Source organism: Oncorhynchus gorbuscha, linkage group LG25, assembly GCF_021184085.1.
Source record: "Oncorhynchus gorbuscha isolate QuinsamMale2020 ecotype Even-year linkage group LG25, OgorEven_v1.0, whole genome shotgun sequence".
Classification (NCBI taxonomy): domain Eukaryota; kingdom Metazoa; phylum Chordata; class Actinopteri; order Salmoniformes; family Salmonidae; genus Oncorhynchus; species Oncorhynchus gorbuscha.
The window spans coordinates 17894340-17913624 of record NC_060197.1 but is presented as its reverse complement, the minus strand read 5'-3'; the positions used below and the strand labels follow the sequence as shown (position 1 = coordinate 17913624).

The window sequence follows — 19285 nt, the reverse complement described above, 5'->3', positions numbered from 1 at the left end:
ACTCTGCCTCCCCTCTCAGCCAAACTCTGCCTCCCCTCTCAGCCAAACTCTGCCTCTCCTCTCAGCCAAACTCTGCCTCTCCTCTCAGCCAAACTCTGCCTCTCCTCTCAGCCAAACTCTGCCTCTCCTCTCAGCCAAACTCTGCCTCTCCTCTCAGCCAAACTCTGCCTCTCCTCTCAGCCAAACTCTGCCTCTCCTCTCAGCCAAACTCTGCCTCTCCTCTCAGCCAAACTCTGCCTCTCCTCTCAGCCAAACTCTGCCTCTCCTCTCAGCCAAACTCTGCCTCTCCTCTCAGCCAAACTCTGCCTCTCCTCTCAGCCAAACTCTGCCTCTCCTCTCAGCCAAACTCTGCCTCTCCTCTCAGCCAAACTCTGCCTCTCCTCTCAGCCAAACTCTGCCTCTCCTCTCAGCCAAACTCTGCCTCTCTCAGCCTCAGCCTCTCTCCCTCTCAGCAATTCTCTCTCTCCTCCCCTCTCAGCCACTCCTCTCTTCTTCCATCTCAGGCTCCCTCCTCTTCCCTCAGCCTCTCCCTTTTCCCTCTCAGCCTCTCCCTCTCAGCCTCTCCCTCTTCCCTCTCAGCCTCTCCCTCTTCCCTCTCAGCCTCTCCCTCCCCCTTATTCTTCCCTTTCAGCCACTCTCTCTCTCACTCTCTCCTCTTCTTCCCTCTCAGCCACTCTCTCTCCTATTTTTCCTCTCTCAGCCCGTTTCTCTCTCCCTCTCTCCATCCCTCCCTCAGCCTGTTTCTCCGTTTCTCTCTCTCTCCCTCAGCACTTCTCTCTCTCCCTCCCTCGGCCCCTCTCTCTCTCCCTCCCTCGGCCCCTCTCTCTCTCCCTCCCTCGGCCCCTCTCTCTCTCCCTCCCTCGGCCCCTCTCTCTCTCCATCGGCCCCTCTCTTTCTCTCCATCTCAGACCCTCTCTTTCTCTCCCTCGGCCCCTCGGTATCTCCCTCGGCCCCTCGGTATCTCCCTCGGCCCCTCGGTATCTCCCTCGGCCCCTCGGTATCTCCCTCGGCCCCTCGGTATCTCCCTCAGCCCCTCCACTCAATAAGGACATGTCTGTTAAATAAGTTTAGACTAGCCAATACATGTAGCGTGGAATGTAGGCTAGATTGGGAGAAAGGTCTTGCATAAAACGCTAATATAACTGGGATTCAGCTTCTCGAGAAGGAGAGATGAAGATGGAGGAGGAGTGGTGGAATTAGAAAATAGAGGGAGAGATTGAAGAGAGAGAGCTAAGACATGGCAGAACACACACCTCATCTTCCCTGTCAATCACTCAGGCAGGGGACAGGAGAGAGGGTACAGGGCGGAGTAGTAGAGAGAGAGAGAGAGAGACCGAGAGAGAGAGAGAGAGAGAGAGAGAGAGAGAGAGAGAGAGAGAGAGAGAGAGAGAGAGAGAGAGAGAGAGAGAGAGACACCGATAGACTGAGGCATAAAGAGAGAAACAGATAAACTGACAGAGATCGAAGGAAGAAAAACAGAGATAAAGTGAGTGAGTAAAAGAGGGAGAGAGTGAAGTGTTTTGCAGAGTGAGTTATGGTCTGGCTGATGATTGCCTATTGGTCTACACTCACGGCTTTAATCTGACCAGCTGATGGGTAGGAATCAGTCACGCACGCACGCACGCACGCACGCACGCACGCACACGCACGCACGCACACACGCGACACACGCGACACACACACGCGACACACACACGCGACACACACACGCGACACACACACGCGACACACACACACGCGACACACACACACGCGACACACACACACACACGCGACACACACACACACACGCGACACACGCGACACACACACGCGACACACACACGCGACACACACACGCGACACACACACGCGACACACACACGCGACACACACACGCGACACACACACGCGACACACACACGCGACACACACACACGCGACACACACACACGCGACACACACACACGCGACACACACACACGCGACACACACACACACGACACACTTTATTAACAGAGGGACTTCTGGGAGTGAGAGCGTGATCACCAATCGCTTGTGATTACCTCAGCCCCATGTTCTCCAACATTTCATCTGGGTCTATATCTCACCTCACGCTCTCGCTCAATATCCCCCCATTCAACTTTATCTTCCACCCTCAGCCTTTCATACAGACTACCTCATCCTCCATATAAGTCTTCACACTAAAAGACTACAGTACACCCTCTGATAATTACTGACTTCAAGTTTCTCTATAGTGTGCAGTATGCTTCCATCTCCTTCCCTATTGTTATTCCTGGTGCCAGTCCCGGTGTCAAGAGTCACAGTATTGGAGAAGACAGGCATGGGTTTGTCTGAGTGGGCCTGACCTGCAGACATGGTGTACAGTACTGAGGTTCTCTATGTGATCAGGAGAGAGGTGCAGAGTCAGGGAGTCAGGCGCTCCAAACTGTATCGCAAGCGGTCTTGTCTCTCATCACAACCTTAACTAGTCCTATTTGATGTGGGACTAAAAACGTCGGCTCTTTGTGGAAAACTGATAACCAGGATTCAAACCCTGAAGGTGAGAGTAACCAGGAGAGTTGAGGTAGTGGGTGATGTGTGTGTGCCTGTGTGTGGGGAAAAACTCCTGCTGAGAAAACAAATATACAAAAGGCCTGTTGCTGTATCCTGAGTGAGACAGAGGACATCCATGGGAAGGACGTGTGTGTGTGCGTGTGTGCGTGTGCGCGTGTGCGTGTGCGTGTGCGTGTGTGTGTGTGTGTGTGTGTGTGTGCAGAGTCAGTTCAGCAGCAACACATCACACACAGGGGGTTAGTACTTGGCGAAATGCTGCAGCATACTGCAGACCAGAGCAATGTGGAAGCACAGCAAGGTGTTTACAGTGCGTGTTGGGTTCTGTGTGTCAGTGTGTGTCCTCACACGTGAAAGCTTGTCAGTGTGTTTGTATGTCTACAGCATAGGAAAAAAAGGACAGAGAGACAGAGGGATGAAGCGAACATGGCCGTGGAGGAGAGGGATAGAGTGAAAGAGAGAACGGTGTAGAGAAGGAGAGAGGACGAGAAAGATTGAGAGAGCGGTGCATCAGAGGAGAGGTATAGAGAGATGGAGTGAGCGAAGCGGCAGAGTTCTGTTTTTTAGAGAGAGCAGAACAGATTAAGTATTGATGCTTGGGGCCGTGTGGCTGACCCCACCTCTAACCCTGTCTGTGCCTGCTGGGGATTGGCTCTCTGTGTCACCAATCAGCCAATCATTAGGAGGCCCCTGGGGGCCTGGAGGGGAGGGGTAAAGGGGCTGGGGCCACATCCCCGAGGTTCATTTTGCCGTTCCTGTGCCCTGCAGAGGTATACACTCGCTCTTCCTCACTCAATCTCCCTCAATATCTCTGTTGCGCTCTCTCCATCTCTCTCATTACTTCTCTGTAAGCCCTGCAGTCTCCATCTGTCATTCTCTCTTTCCTTCTCTCTCCCTCTCTGGATAGACATAACGTAATAAGGTAAAACATTACAGCAATCTCTGACAATATAGTCAACCAAAATATAGGAAAATAAATAAATACAAATCTGAACAGACAAATGTTGGCTATACCATTGCCAAGGATAACACTCACACTTCAAGTTAGAGTAGGTCCATTGGCAGCGTGTGAGTTTCAAGTTCGGGGAAGCAACAACAACAAAAATGATGTTTTGTTTGTTTTATCTTTAATGATAAGTATTCCATGCATCTATCATCGCATTTTCAGTAAGATAGTGTACTAGTCCCTAATGTGATGAGTAGATTGGATAGTCCAGAAATTAGGCTAATAATATAACTGACTCACTGTTTGTAGGATATTTCATGCAGACATTCTACGACACTTTGCTCTCCACGACCGGAGATAATAGCAGCCTGTTCAATACACAACAATGACAGGGCAGACTACTCTGCCGACACTGAAAAAGTGAGAACGACATTGTCGTGAACGCATCCATCTAATTGAGGCCGATGAAAAGGGGAGACACATGTCGTAGGCTTTGACGTCCATCAAGCCCAGATGAGGTAATTGCCCTAAAAGAAAACTGTTCAGGAGCACGGACTCACCCAATGATAAAGACAGTGAATATGCGCACTCACCGGGGATATGGCTGATGCTCTCCCGATAAGATAACCTACTGTTCGCTCAATAAATAGCTTATTGCGAGTTGAGCAAATTTTATGGCCTCCCTAAAGACAGGTTCTAGTTTTATCTTTGTCTCCTCTCTTTTGTGTTTTTCCAGCGATTGTATTTTGAAATATTACGATAGACCTAGGCCTATTTTAGATGCATTTCACTGACAGCCGCAAATCAACAATCATCTATTTGACATGTTATGCGCGGTGCCCAATTCACACGCCTTTAGGAAATGCCCTGGCCTTGTGATTTAAAAGAATCTGCAGCTATTGTTCGAAAATAAGCTAATGATAATCTGTGGCAAAATCATCCTCTCTGGTGTAGTGTTTTGAAGGATTGTAATATATTTTTTGGAAAGACAGAAGTAATTATATACTGTTTTTGTCATTTTCTTTAGGGGAAGCTTCTATTGGAGACGCCACCTATGAATAGGGCAGATATGCTGTGAACCGTTCCAACAGCTAGCACAGTTCTGCCTAAACCTAACTCTCTTCTGCCCATATGAACAAAGTTGTTTCTGGCCATATAAAGAACAGGTACGCATGATTTCATGAAAAGCAGCAAACGGACAACATTGCGTCTATTATTAAAGAAAACCAAACAGAAAACAAACAGAAACAAGCAATTGGCCACAGCTCGCTTCACAGTTTCCCTGCCAAATAGGCCTATATGATACCTTCCACAAACAGTTTTGCTCGACAACAACACACATAGGCATAGTTCTAGAGGAGGGAATCTACCTCCCTGCCTTGGGGCTCTTTACAATGGAGCAGTGTAGCAGTAGTGATGGGGGGGCAAAAATGTATCCGGTTGCATATCGGGATATTATTTTTGACCATATATCGTATCGTTTTTGACATTATCGTACCAAAACTCCAGTATTTTTCCTTCACAGCTTGTTCTCCTTTTTAAAAAAAAATAGAGAGCCAATTTGTTTTCAGCACTCATTTCCATGACTGAGCACAAATCGTTTTCTCATGGCTCTCGCTTGTTCCTCTGCAGCGGACATGTGTTGAGAAATATTTTGGGGGGGAAATGGAATTGCAATAGATATAAAATCAGGAGAATCGCAATACATATCGTATCGGCACCTAAATATTGTGATAATATCGTGTTGTCAGGTCCCTGGCAACTCCCAGACCTATGTAGCGGCAGACATTCTGCACCATGCATACCGTGTTTCTATCTTCCTGGTTACACAAAGGGGGGGGGGGCTTTCTGCTCCCTAACACCCCCTTGCTAATGCATTCACACAGAGCCACTTGCTAATTTCATGCTCTGTGCAACAAGGATAATTTGGACACCCCTCTGTCAGGGACGAGTGGAGCGTGGAGGGAAGGAAGGGTAGGAACAGTGTGAATGTGTGTGTGAGGGGTTTTAGGAACAGTGAGGTAATTGTGGGTGTGTGGTATGGGTATGAGAAGAAGCCATGAATGAACATCCATTACATGCAAACACACACTTTGTCTTTCTCTCTGGCACACACACACACACACACACACACACACACACACACACACACACACACACACACACACACACACACACACACACACACACACACACACACACACACACACACACACACACACACACACACACACACACACTCAAAGGCCACCTTCAAAAGTCATATTTACTATATTTCAGTCCTGCCAGTCATATTGGTAATACAATGGTAATTCACACATTAACTTCTCTGTGTGAACAGCTGTGGAGGGCCGCTGCATTATGTCGCCTGTTTGACATTTGACCTGTGATGTGTGGCAGAACCACCACAAGTACTTTAGCGGTCAGCAGCAGAACCCCTAAGGGCTGTACATGCCGTGTCCTGATCCTGCCTGCATTAACGCGACACACACACATATTGACACACATGGTAATAGCCCTAGGGCTGGCTGCAGGCGTTTCCACTTCCAGGTCTGTCCACGGTAACTGTCATGGCTGGCTGAAGGACTGGACCAAGGTGCAGCATGGTAAGTGTACATTTTCTCTTTATTAGAAATGATGCCGACAAAACAAAGAACAAAACCAAACCGTGAAGCTTTGGGCTACGTGCCCTGAACAAAGTCCAAGTTAACTTCCCACAAAACAGGTGGGAGAAGAGGGTACCTAAGTATGGTTCTCAATCAGAGACAACGATAGACAGCTGCCTCTGATTGAGAACCACACCTGGCCAAACAAATAGAAAATCATAGAACATTGAACACTGCCCACCCAAATAACACCCTGACCAAACCAAAATAGAGACAAAAAACGCTCTCTACGGTCAGGGCGTGACAGTAACTACCTGTGAGAGCAGATACAGGACCCAACCAATGACTACACAGCATGGCAGTCATGCAACAAACGCACACGATGGCACGGCAGTCATGGCATGGCCAATACCAACCTGATACAAATCGAATAATCCCACATGGATGTGGTTAGACTGTGTAATTTACACGCATATGTGTGTCATTTACAAAGCAACTAAAGCAGGCGACGATAATGAATTAGAAGGTCTTGTGAGTGCATACGGGCACATGGCATTACATATGGAGGATGTGTTGGAGAGCAGATGGGCTGACTACAGAGAGAGAATTTCAACACAGGTTAAACCCTCCCCTGACATACTGCTGCTCTAATGGCACAATACAGCCCTGTTGAGGCTCAGCGGCTCACATTGACCACACACACACACACACACACACACACACACACACACACACACACACACACACACACACACACACACACACACACACACACACACACACACACACACACACACACACACACACACACACACACACACACCAGCCTAACCAATAACTACATATGCTCTGACATTGCTTTGCACTTTCTCTGGCGTTCATGAAAACAAGCACGAACTGTGCAACAGCACACTTATGCTGCCACTCAATGGACAACATTCTATACATGACATTCTACATACGTATACGTGTACAGACTCTCAGGTTTGAAAGGTAGAACTATGTCATCCTCCTGACACAATAACCAATAATGTAAAGAAATCCCCTCTGAACCACATTTACATTACATTTAAGTCATTTAGCAGACGCTCTTATCCTTGTGTGACCGAATTTATCTTTGGAAGCATGTCGAGAGCAGCCTTTGTAAATACAGTATAAACCTTCCCAGTCTGATGGAGAATGTAGGGGAGGCATAAAGGAAAAGAAGAGGCGAGAAGCAGAGGTCTCCAAGACAAACATGCCCCAGTGAGAGCAACAGACAAAGACAGTGAGGTCCTGCTGTGTTGTCAAAAGGCCATAATGGCTCAGCAGGAGATTAAATATTAAGGTGTGAAAGTGGGCTAATTCGGACACTACTGAGATTTCCTCATGGTGAGTTAAGGCGTCCGCATGCTTCCCAGCTGAAACAGTTCAATAATGGAGTGTATATGCACAATCTCTACCAAATGTGTGTGGACAACTGCTCATCGAACATCTCATTACAAATTCATGGGCATTAATAAGCAGTTGGTCCCCCCTTTGCAGCAAAAACAGCCTCCACTCTTCTGAGAAGGCTTTCCACTACACGTTGAAACATTGCTTCAGGGACTTGATTCCATTTAGCCACAAGAGCATTAGTGAGGTCGGGCACTGATGTTGGAAGATTAGGCCTGGCTCGCAGTCGGCGTTCAAATCCATCCCAAAGGTGTTCGATGGGGTTTGAGTTCAAGGCTCCATGCAGGCCAGTCAAGTTCTTCCGCACCGAACGTCAAACCATTTTGGTATGGACCTTGCTTTGTGCATGGGGGAATTGTCATGCTGAAACAGGAAAGCGCCTTCCCCAAACTGTTGCCGCAAAGTTGGCAGCACAGAATTGTCTGGAATGTCATTGTATGCTGAAACGTTAAGATTTCCCCTTCCCTGGAACTACACCATGAAAAACAGCTCCAGACCACTATTCCTCCACCAAACTTTACAGTTGGCACTATGCATTGGGGCAGGTAGCGTTCTCCTGGCATCCGCCAAACCCAGATTTGTCCGTCGGACTGCCAGATTGTGAAGCCTGTTTCATCACTCCGGAGAACATGTTTTCACTGCTCAAGAGACCAATAGCGGCTAGCTTTACACCACTCCAGCTGACGCTTAGCAATGGAAACATATTACATGAAGCTCCCTACGAAAAGTTAATGTGCTGACGTTGCTTCCAGAGGCAGTTTGGAACTCAGTAGTGAGTGTTGCAACCGAGGACAGATTATTTTTTACACGCTACGCGCTTCAGTACTCTACGGTCCTGTTCTGTGAGTTTATGTGGCCTACCACTTTGTGGCGATCCGTTGTTGCTGCTAGATTTTTTTCCACTTCACAATAACAGGACTTAGTTGACTGGGGCAGCTCTAGCATGGCAGAAATTTGACGGACTGACTTGTTGGAAAGTTGTCATCCTACGACGGTGCCACGTTGGAAGTCACTGAGATCTTCAGTAAGGCCATTCTACTGCCAATGTTTGTCTATGGAGATTGCATGTCTGTGTGCTCGATTTTATACACCTGTCAGCAACAGGTGTGGCTGTAATAGCCGAATCCACTAATTTGAAGGTGTATGCACATACCTTGGTATATATAGTGTGTTTTGACGAGATTTTGTGATGTTTTTATTCGTTTTAGACTTCGGGGAGTCTTTTTCCGGCTGTTTAGGCACACCAAAAAAAATTGCATTCTATTTTTTGGTTTTGTTGAGGAAATTAATCTGTTTAAACTCTCTTTTATGGTATACTTTTTCAAGTTGTATAATTATTGATAATCATTTCTCAACCTTGCTACAACAGCCTAAACTTCAAAGTTAATCTCAGTGCCTAGTCTTCAATTTAGTTACTGGGTTACTATATAAACCATACAGTGAATTCAGAAGTTATTAAGACCCCTTGACTTATTCCACATTTTGTTGGTATATGATTAAATATACTTTCTCACCCATCTACAAACAATACCCTATAATAATAAAGTGAAAACATGTCTTTAGAACATTTTACATTTTACTAATTTATTGAAAATGAAATACAGAAATATCTCATTTACATGTATTCACACCCGAGTCAATACCTTGTAGAAGCACCTCGGGAAGCGATTACAGCTGGTAGTCTTTCTGCGTAAGTCTACGAGCTTTGTACACCTGGATTGGACAATATTTGCATTTCTCCTTTGCCAAGATAACCCTTACACCTGACAGGTATGCCATATCAAGAAGCTGATTAAACAGCATGCTCATTACACAGGTGCACCTTGTGCTGGGGGTAATAAAAGGCAACACTAAAATGTGCAGTTTTATCACACAACACAATACTACAGATGACTCCGGTTTTGATGGAGCGTGCAATTGGCATGCTGACAGCAGAAATGTCAAGGAATGTTAGATCTAGTCCTTTTATTTTTATCCTAAAAAACTCCCTTGTCCTTGCCGACAACAAGCATAGCCGTAACATGATGCAGCAACCACCATGCTTGAAAATATGAAGTGGGTACTCAGTGATGTGTTGAATTTTCCCCAAACATTACTCTTTGTATTCAGGACAAAAAGTTTATTTTTTAGCCACATTTTTCACAGTATTACTTTAGTGCCTTATTGCAAACAGGATGCATGTTTTGGAATATGCTTTATTCTGTACATGATTCTTTCTTTTCACTCTGTCATTTCGGTTAGGATTGTGGATTAGTAATGTTGTTCATCCATTCTCAGTTTTGTCCCATCACAGCCATTAAACTCTAACTGTTTTAAAGTCAACATCGGCCTCATGGTAAAATCCCTGAGTGGCTTCTCTGAGTGGTTTCCTTCCTAACTGGCAACTAAGTTAGGAAGGACGCCTGTATCTTTGTAGTAACTGGGTTTACTGATAGACCATCCAAAGTGTAATTAATAACTTAACCATGCTCAAAAGGGATATTCAATGTCTGCTTTAAAAAAATTTACCAATGGGGTCTTGGTTGTTGAACCTGTGTTTGAAATTAACTACTGGACTAATTCTATGTGTAGGATACAGAGATGAGGTAGTCACTAAAAAACTAATGTTGACTATTATTGCACACAGAGTGCGTACAAGAAACGTATTATGTGACTTGTTGAGCTAATTTTTACTCTTTAACATATTTAGGCTTGCCACAACAAAAGGGGTTGAATACCTATTGACTCGGTCATTTCAGCTTTAAATGTTTTAGAAATTGTAAGCATTTCTAAAAACATAATCCCTAACATTTTGGGATACAGTGTGTAGGCCAGTGACATGAAATCTCTATGTAATTATTTGAAATTTGAGGCTGTAACACAACAAAATGTGGAAAAAGTTCAGGGGTGTGAATACTTTCTGAAGGCACTGCACATTACCTTTGTGCCCAGACATAAAATGGCCCCATTCACGAGTTGTTTTCCTCCTACTCAAAATGATTGGGGAAGGGATCAATTCTACACTGTAGACCCTACTTGGATATAAACCCCCACGATGGCAGAACCACACATCTGAGAACACAGGGGTTGTCTTTAATCACTGATGCAGTAGCAGACATTTTCTCTCAATGAGAGAGAAGACACAGCTTTTTATCATTTCCCTACATTTTAGAGTGTGTGTGGGTGTGAGACTTGCATGTGTACCGTGTGCGTGCGTGCAAGTGTGTGCCGAGTATGCGTACCGTGCGCGTGTGTGTGTGTGTGTGTGTGTGTGTGTGTGTGTGTGTGTGTGTGTGTGTGTGTGTGTGTGTGTGTGTGTGTGTGTGTGTGTGTGTGTGTGTGTGTGTGTGTGTGTGTGTGTGTGTGTGTGTGTGTGTGTGTGTGTGTGTGTGTGTCTAGGGGGGTTGGAGATGAAGAGCCAAGTGGAAGATTGAGAGGTCCCTGTAGACAGGTTGTTGGCAGTGATCTTACGGTCATAACTGAGGGGAACAACCGAGGTTGTTAGCCCAAAAGGTCAACCACTCAGGGTTTAATTCATGTCACGGTCACTCCCTGCAGGCCCGACCATTGATTAGAAAAACTCCACTCATTCACCACTCAAACCTCCAAAAACTCATATCAGCAAGAATGAAGTCTAGACAGTTATTCCTTATCCCAACCCATCATCAGTGGATCCATAGTACAGGCAGCACATACTTCATTTCTGCCAGGGCCTGCAGAGCCACGGCTCAGAAGTGTTTTTAGAGAAAGTAGGCTATGTGATTTACTACGAATAATTCATAGGTAGAAATCAATTGAGTTTTATTTTGCAATTAATTTTTGGTAGGCAGCAGCTCAGTGTTGACTTCATAAAAACTGAACATTTGAGGCCTTCCTGACTGCTGCTCTCTGGGATTACGACCTGGGAATTTGACTGGGTGAGTTCATAAGCAGTCAGAACAGTGATCTTGAGAGTGTATTAAACTTCATAACAACGTCATGAGAGTTTACAGGCTTACCACTTACTGTATGGTCAGTGACTTTATCTTGCCACTAAGGGGCTTCTCCTGCCATCTTGCTTTATTATTACGTGTCATAATGCTCTCTGACTGAATCTACAACCTTCACTTTGCCTGTGTGTGTGTGTGTGTGTGTGTGTGTGTGTGTGTTCTCTCCCAGTCAATAAAGGGGGTAGAACGGTAATTGAAGGAGAACAAGTGTATAGGTACACAATTACACCCCTCTACCCTCAGAGCGCCCCACCAAGACGTTGATGCCACGGTAATTAAAGTGAGTCATCAGGAGAGGAGGGTCAGCTTCCTCTACATCCCATAATGTAGACACACATTTTAGAGACGCAATAAGTAATATCCTGCTATTATTGAATCCTGGTGTTATCCTAACAAGAGAGCACACAACAACAAAGTACATACGTCAACAAGCATCTAAATCAATGGCAGGGTCTGATAGTGGTGGATACAGAGGTACAGAGGAAGCCCTCCATCTCTCCCTTCATAATTTCCTCCCTCTCTCTAAAGCCTTGAGGTAAACAAAATAAAAGCCACGGCCGCTGTCAGACCACACACCCAAGGGCGCACAAATTCTGTGTGGCTCGTCGATAAGGCTGGAGAGTTTTGACCACCAGCTAAATTCTAAAGTCCTCATACGACCTTAAGGAAGTAGCTGATTAGTAGAACCAAGTAAAAAGCCAGGGCCACTCCAGAGCTACTCTCTGTGTGTGTGTGTGTGTGTGTGTGTGTGTGTGTGTGTGTGTGTGTGTGTGTGTGTGTGTGTGTGTGTGTGTGTGTGTGTGTGTGTGTGTGTGTGTGTGTGTGTGTGTGTGTGTGTGTGTGTGTGTGTGTGTGTGTGTGTGTGTGTGTGTGTGTGTGTGTGTGTGTGTGTGTGTGTGTGTGTGTGTGTGTGTGTGTGTGTGTGTGTGTGTGTGAAAGAGAGAGACAGAAAGAGAGAATGAGATGTGCATGATAAAATATATTAACAAATATATATATAAAATAATATACATTTATGTAAAATATATATACAGTTGAAGTCGGAAGTTTACATACACCTTAGCCAAATACATTTAAACTCTGTTTTTCACAATTTCTGACATTTAATTCTCGTAAAAATTCAGTGTCTTAGGATCACCACTTTATTTTAAGAATGTGAAATGTCAGAATAATAGGAGAGAGTGATTTATTTCAGCTTGTATTTCTTTCATCACTTTCCCAGGGGGTCAGAAGTTTACGTACACTCAATTTGTATTGGTAAAATTGCCTTTAAATTGTTTAACTTCGGTAAAACGTTTCAGGTAGCCTTCCACAAGCTTCCCACAATAAGTTGGGTGAATTTTGGTTCTGCCCACGCATTTTCTATAGGATGGAGGTCAGGGCTTTGTGATGGCCACTCCAAAACCTTGACTTTGTTGTCCTTATGCCATTTTGCCACAATTTTGGAAGTATGCTTGGCGTCATTGTCCATTTGGAGAACCCATTTGCAACCAAGCTTTAACTTCTTGACTGATGTCTTGAGATGTTGCTTCAATATATCCACATCATTTTCCTATCTATTTTGTGAAGTGCACCAGCCCCTCCTGCAAAAAAGCACCCCCACAACATGATTCTGCCACCCCCGTGCTTCACGGGTTGGGATGGTGTTCTTTGGCTTACAAGCCACCCCCTTTTTCCTCCAAACATAACGATGGTCATTATTGCCAAACAGTTCTATTTTTGTTTCATCAGACCAGAGAACATTTCTCCAAAAAGTACGATCTTTGTCCCCAAGTGCTGTTGCAAACTGTAGTCTGGCTTTTTAATGGCGGTTTTGGAGCAGTGGCTTCTTCCTTGCTGAGCGGCCTTTCAGGTTATGCCGATACAGGACTCGTTTTACTGTGGATATAGGTACTTTTGTACCCGGTTCCTCCAGCATTCACAAGGTCCTTTGTTGTTGTTCTGGGATTATTTGCACTTTTCGCACCAAAGTACGTTCATCTCTAGGAGACAGAACGCGTCTCCTTCCTGAGCGGTATGACGGCTGCGTGGTCCCATGGTGTTTATACTTGCGTACTATTGTTTGTACAGATGAACGTGGTACCTTCAGGCATTTGGAAATTGCTACCAATGATGAACCAGACTTGTGGAGGTCTTGGCTGATATCTTTTGATTTTCCCATGATCCAGAGCAAAGAGGCACTATGTTTGAAGGTAGACCTTGAAATACATCCACAGGTACACCTCCAATTGACTCAAATGATGTCAATTAGCCTATCAGAAGCATCTAAAGCCATAACATAATTTTCTGGAATTTTCCAAGCTGTTTAAAGGCACACTCAATTTAGTGCATGTAAACTTCAGTCCCACTGGAATTGTGATACAGTGAATTATAAGTGAAATAATCTGTCTGTAAACAATTGTTGGAAAAATGACTTGTGTCATGCACAAAGTAGATGTCCTAACCGACTTGCCAAAACTATAGTTTGTTAACAAGAAATTTGTGGAGTGGTTGAAAAATGAGTTTTAATGACTCCAACCTAAGTGTATGTAAACTTCCGACTTCAACTGTATGTGTGTTTCCTGTCCTTCATGAGATCACCAAATGAAACACACTCGACATGACTGTCCCTTAAGTGTCCACGGACCACTCCCACATTCTCAAAAATATAAATATTGTTTAATTATTCAAGCTGTTGATGTCCAAGTGTCTCTCTGTGTTCCACCGTTTACATTCAAATCTTGAACACTACAGAGCATAGAGGCAGCGTATTTTATGACCGCCCATAAAACAGCAGACTTCCTGCTCTCCCCCTCTACGAGAGAGAGGGAGATCATGCTGTAGTGTGGATTCACTGTAACCTGATCCTTCAGATCGCCACAGGGGAGTTACGACAGTAACTAGGCTTCTCCAAAACGGCACTCTGATGCCTACCAAACTTGCCAACAACCAATGGCTAATAGTGGGTACTCAGCACCCTGTTGTCTCTCTAATCACTCTGGCATGAATGCAAATGCGACAAAATTCAAATCAAACACTTTGTGAGACCCTGAATTTGAGTGGAATAGGGTTACTTGATGCGCACTGAGTCAGCTCCTCATAGCTGTTTTTTATTATTTTTTTATTTCACCTTTATTTAACCAGGTAGGCAAGTTGCGAACAAGTTCTCATTTACAATTTACATTTACATTTACATTTAAGTCATTTAGCAGACGCTCTTATCCAGAGCGACTTACAAATTGGTGCATTCACCTTATGACATCCAGTGGAACAGCCACTTTACAATAGTGCATCTACATATTTTAAGGGGGGTGAGAAGGATTACTTTAGCCTATCCTAGGTATTCCTTAAAGAGGTGGGGTTTCAGGTGTCTCCGGAAGGTGGTGATTGACTCCGCTGTCCTGGCGTCGTGAGGGAGTTTGTTCCACCATTGGGGAGCCAGAGCAGCGAACAGTTTTGACTGGGCTGAGCGGGAACTGTACTTCCTCAGTGGTAGGGAGGCGAGCAGGCCAGAGGTGGATGAACGCAGTGCCCTTATTTGGGTGTAGGGCCTGATCAGAGCCTGGAGGTACTGAGGTGCCGTTCCCCTCACAGCTCCGTAGGCAAGCACCATGGTCTTGTAGCGGATGCGAGCTTCAACTGGAAGCCAGTGGAGAGAGCGGAGGAGCGGGGTGACGTGAGAGACGTGGTCCTTCTGTAGCTCAGTTGGTAGAGCATGGCGCTTGTAACGCCAGGGTAGTGGGTTCGATCCCCGGGACCACCCATACGTAGAATGTATGCACACATGACTGTAAGTCGCTTTGGATAAAAGCGTCTGCTAAATGGCATATATTATTATTATTATTATTATTAGAGAACTTGGGAAGATTGAACACTAGACGGGCTGCGGCGTTCTGGATGAGTTGTAGGGGTTTAATGGCACAGGCAGGGAGCCCAGCCAACAGCGAGTTGCAGTAATCCAGACGGGAGATGACAAGTGCCTGGATTAGGACCTGCGCCGCTTCCTGTGTGAGGCAGGGTCGTACTCTGCGGATGTTGTAGAGCATGAACCTACAGGAACGGGCCACCGCCTTGATGTTAGTTGAGAACGACAGGGTGTTGTCCAGGATCACAATTGCGACCTGGCCAAGATAAAGCTAAGCAGTTCGACAGATACAACGACACAGAGTTACACATGGAGTAAAACAAACATACAGTCAATAATACAGTATAAACAAGTCTATATACAATGTGAGCAAATGAAGTGAGAAGGGAGGTAAAGGCAGAAAAGGCCATGGTGGCAAAGTAAATACAATATAGCAAGTAAAACACTGGAATGGTAGTTTTGCAATGGAAGAATGTGCAAAGTAGAAATAAAAATAATGGGGTGCAAAGGAGCAAAATAAACAAGTTAATTAAATACAGTTGGGAAAGAGGTAGTTGTTTGGGCTAAATTATAGGTGGGCTATGTACAGGTGCAGTAATCTGTGAGCTGCTCTGAGAGTTGGTGCTTAAAGCTAGCGAGGGAGATAAGTGTTTCCAGTTTCAGAGATTTTTGTAGTTCGTTCCAGTCATTGGCAGCAGAGAACTGGAAGGAGAGGCGGCCAAAGAAAGAATTGGTTTTGGGGGTGACTAGAGAGATATACCTGCTGGAGCGTGTGCTACAGGTGGGAGATGCTATGGTGACCAGCGAGCTGAGATAAGGGGGGACTTTACCTAGCAGGGTCTTGCAGATGACATGGAGCCAGTGGGTTTGGTGACGAGTATGAAGCGAGGGCCAGCCAACGAGAGCGTACAGGTCGCAATGGTGGTTAGTATTTGGGGCTTTGGTGACAAAACGGATTGCACTGTGATAGACTGCATCCAATTTGTTGAGTTGGGTATTGGAGGCTATTTTGTAAATGACATCGCCAAAGTCCAGGATTGGTAGGATGGTCAGTTTTACAAGGGTATGTTTGGCAGCATGAGTGAAGGATGCTTTGTTGCGAAATAGGAAGCCAATTCTAGATTTAACTTTGGATTGGAGATGTTTGATATGGTTCTAGAAGGAGAGTTTACAGTCTAACCAGACACCTAAGTATTTGTAGTTGTCCTCGTATTCTAAGTCAGAGCCGTCCAGAGTAGTGATGTTGGACAGGCGGGTAGGTGCAGGTAGCGATCGATTGAAGAGCATGCATTTAGTTTTACTTGTATTTAAGAGCAATTGGAGGCCACGAAAGGAGAGTTGTATGGCATTGAAGCTTGCCTGGAGGGTTGTTAACACAGTGCCCAAAGAAGGGCCAGAAGTTGATGCCTGGAATTAAATAAGTGTTCCTATAAACCCATGTTGTGCAACATTTCTATAGACTATGCCATGTAATTGAGAAAACAGAGATTTGATGGCCTCTATTAAAAAAAAGAAGGATCCCATCAGCTTCCTATAGGCTAGGCCTACTATATATTTAGTTTAAAACTTTCCTAATATTAAGCACACTGCTTAATATACAACTGGAGTAGCCTACCTGGCTGGCAAGAAAATGAACTGCAGGAAAAGCGTCCTGAATTCACTATTCAAGTGCAAACGGATGACGTCTTTTTTATCGTGTCCCTGTTCCGACAGGTGCATGATAACGGCCCGTTCGAAACGGTCCACAGGAGTGCTGGCCCATATGGACTCCAATGCTTCCCACAGTTGTATCAAGTTGGCTGGATGTCCTTTGGACCATTCTAGATCCACACGTGAAACTGTTGAGCGTGAAAAACCCAGCAGGGTTGAAGTTCTTGACACAAACCGGTCCGCCTGGCACCTACTACCATTCCCCATTCAAAGGTACTTACATTTTTTGTCTGAACCATTCACCCTCTGAATGGCACGCATAACACAACCCGTGTCTCAAGGCTTAAACCTTCTTTAGCCTGTCTCCTTCCCTCCATCGACACTGATTGAAGTGGATTTAACAAGTGACATCAATAAGGGATCGTAGCGTTCACCTGGATTCACCTGGTCAGTCTATGTTTTGCATACTCAGTGTATAGTGCACTACTTTTGATTAGAACCCATAGGGATCTGGTCAGACATAGGGAGTAACCATTTGGGAGATAACCAAAGGCAGTAACACTTTATGGTTTAATTAGGAAGTAGAATAGAGAGAGGGTGCTGTGTTTTTATGTCCTTACAAAACGCCTTCCCTGGCTCAGTGCTGTGCTGTAGCATGGTGTATTATACCGGTACGTGGCGGAACAAAGGAGAGATGTTTGTTAGATAACCTATCTGTGGCCTAGGGTGTACTAGCTTTTAAGCAGCTCCCTCTGGAGCACATGTACAATAAAACAAAATAAAATTTTAAAAAAGATAACAGGCTACCTTAGATGATGCACTGCTGAGGCAAAGGAACACAATGCAGGACACATACACCTGCTTCCTACATGGAACCAGTCCTTCAGTGCCGCAGTCATTTTTATCTCCGCGATACTTCATGGATCAACTCATGTCATTGACGAACCGCCAGTTTATAGAAGTCAACCGTCAGTTTATAGTCAGACAGAAAAGCAGCAGACACTGTGGCCCTTCAGGGCCAAGCCACAGAGTTCTGCACCATTGTCCTACTGCAGCCTTTCAGAGGCTAGCTAGGTCGTACAATCTGAGGGGAGGGATGGGAAGAAGTCGGGGAGTTATAAAGGATGGTTTGTTAACAAGGCTTTTGTTTAGTAATAGTTCAGTGGTGTTGAGGCACGGGCTCATTGCTCTGAGCTGCTGACAGACCGAGAGAGAGATTGAGAGATAAAGAGCCAGAGGCACAGGCCACAGAGGAGAGGACTGACAGAGATGGATGACCTCCGCTGGATAGGGTCTTATGAAGGAACACAATGGGAGAATAATACACACACGTTGCGGCTGTGAGTGAGTGAAATGTGACAATTTGTGTGAATGCATGTGAGTGTTTTGTGTGTGTTCCTGCGCGCGCACAGTATGTGTGCGTACGTACGCGTGTGTTTGTACCTGGTAGGTGTCCCAGAGGCGTATAGTGCAGCGTAACGGCAGCTCTCTCATCAGCAGGTTGTTCATCCAACGGAAGGCAAACTGGAGATACTCCACTTCATACTGCTGCATGTGGACATGCACCGTTTCTGAAACACACGAATACACACAGACTCGTTAAACTGAAACACACACACACTTCCGTCAAACAATGATCAACGCACGCACATACAGTATGCACACACACGCCCGTCAGACACTGATGAACACACACATGCACGGTTCACATGGACAGCCGCTGATAATCTTCTGATATCCACAGCGCACACAAAATTCTCTTTCCACCGATTATGGCTGGGCGGTCAAACAATACAGCAGTAATTGCATAGCTGTCAGTGGACCTCTCAACGAACATTAAAGCTCCTATAGAGCTAGGGAGAAAGACAGCATTATATCAGTGTGTGTTGCGTGCAAGCGTGCGTATTACTGGGAGCGATTGACACTGGGAGCAGGGTGGGAGAGACGAAAGACAGCAACCAACCAAGCCGACTTGTGCTATAGTAGACTAATAGCTGTCATACAGCTAGGGTATTTATCAACAGATATGATTAAGTAGTACCAGTCTTGACTGCATCAAACCCGGGAGAAGCTAGTTTAAGGGTTGAGGGTACAGTACATGCGCTTTCTCATCCAACATTTAAAAATAACTCCATTCAGAATATTAAGTAGTAGCCTTACCTGTTGGCTCTTGGTCGTTGTATTCTATACCTCTCTTTTAACTTTTCATTTCGAAATTTTAATTATATCTTCCATTGATTAGATACACTATATACGCAAAAGTATGAGACACCCCTTTAAATTA

General features: G+C 45.2%; 1 protein-coding gene across 1 annotated transcript in view; it reads right to left on the bottom strand.

Moving 5' to 3' along the window:
* Nucleotides 1-19285, bottom strand: part of LOC124013699 (TBC1 domain family member 22B-like) — a 183674-nt gene that overhangs the window by 32341 nt on the left and 132048 nt on the right. The window contains exon 12 of the mRNA XM_046328130.1: nt 18445-18572. Coding sequence (XP_046184086.1) covers nt 18445-18572 — 128 coding nt within the window. The remainder of the gene's footprint in view (nt 1-18444; nt 18573-19285) is intronic.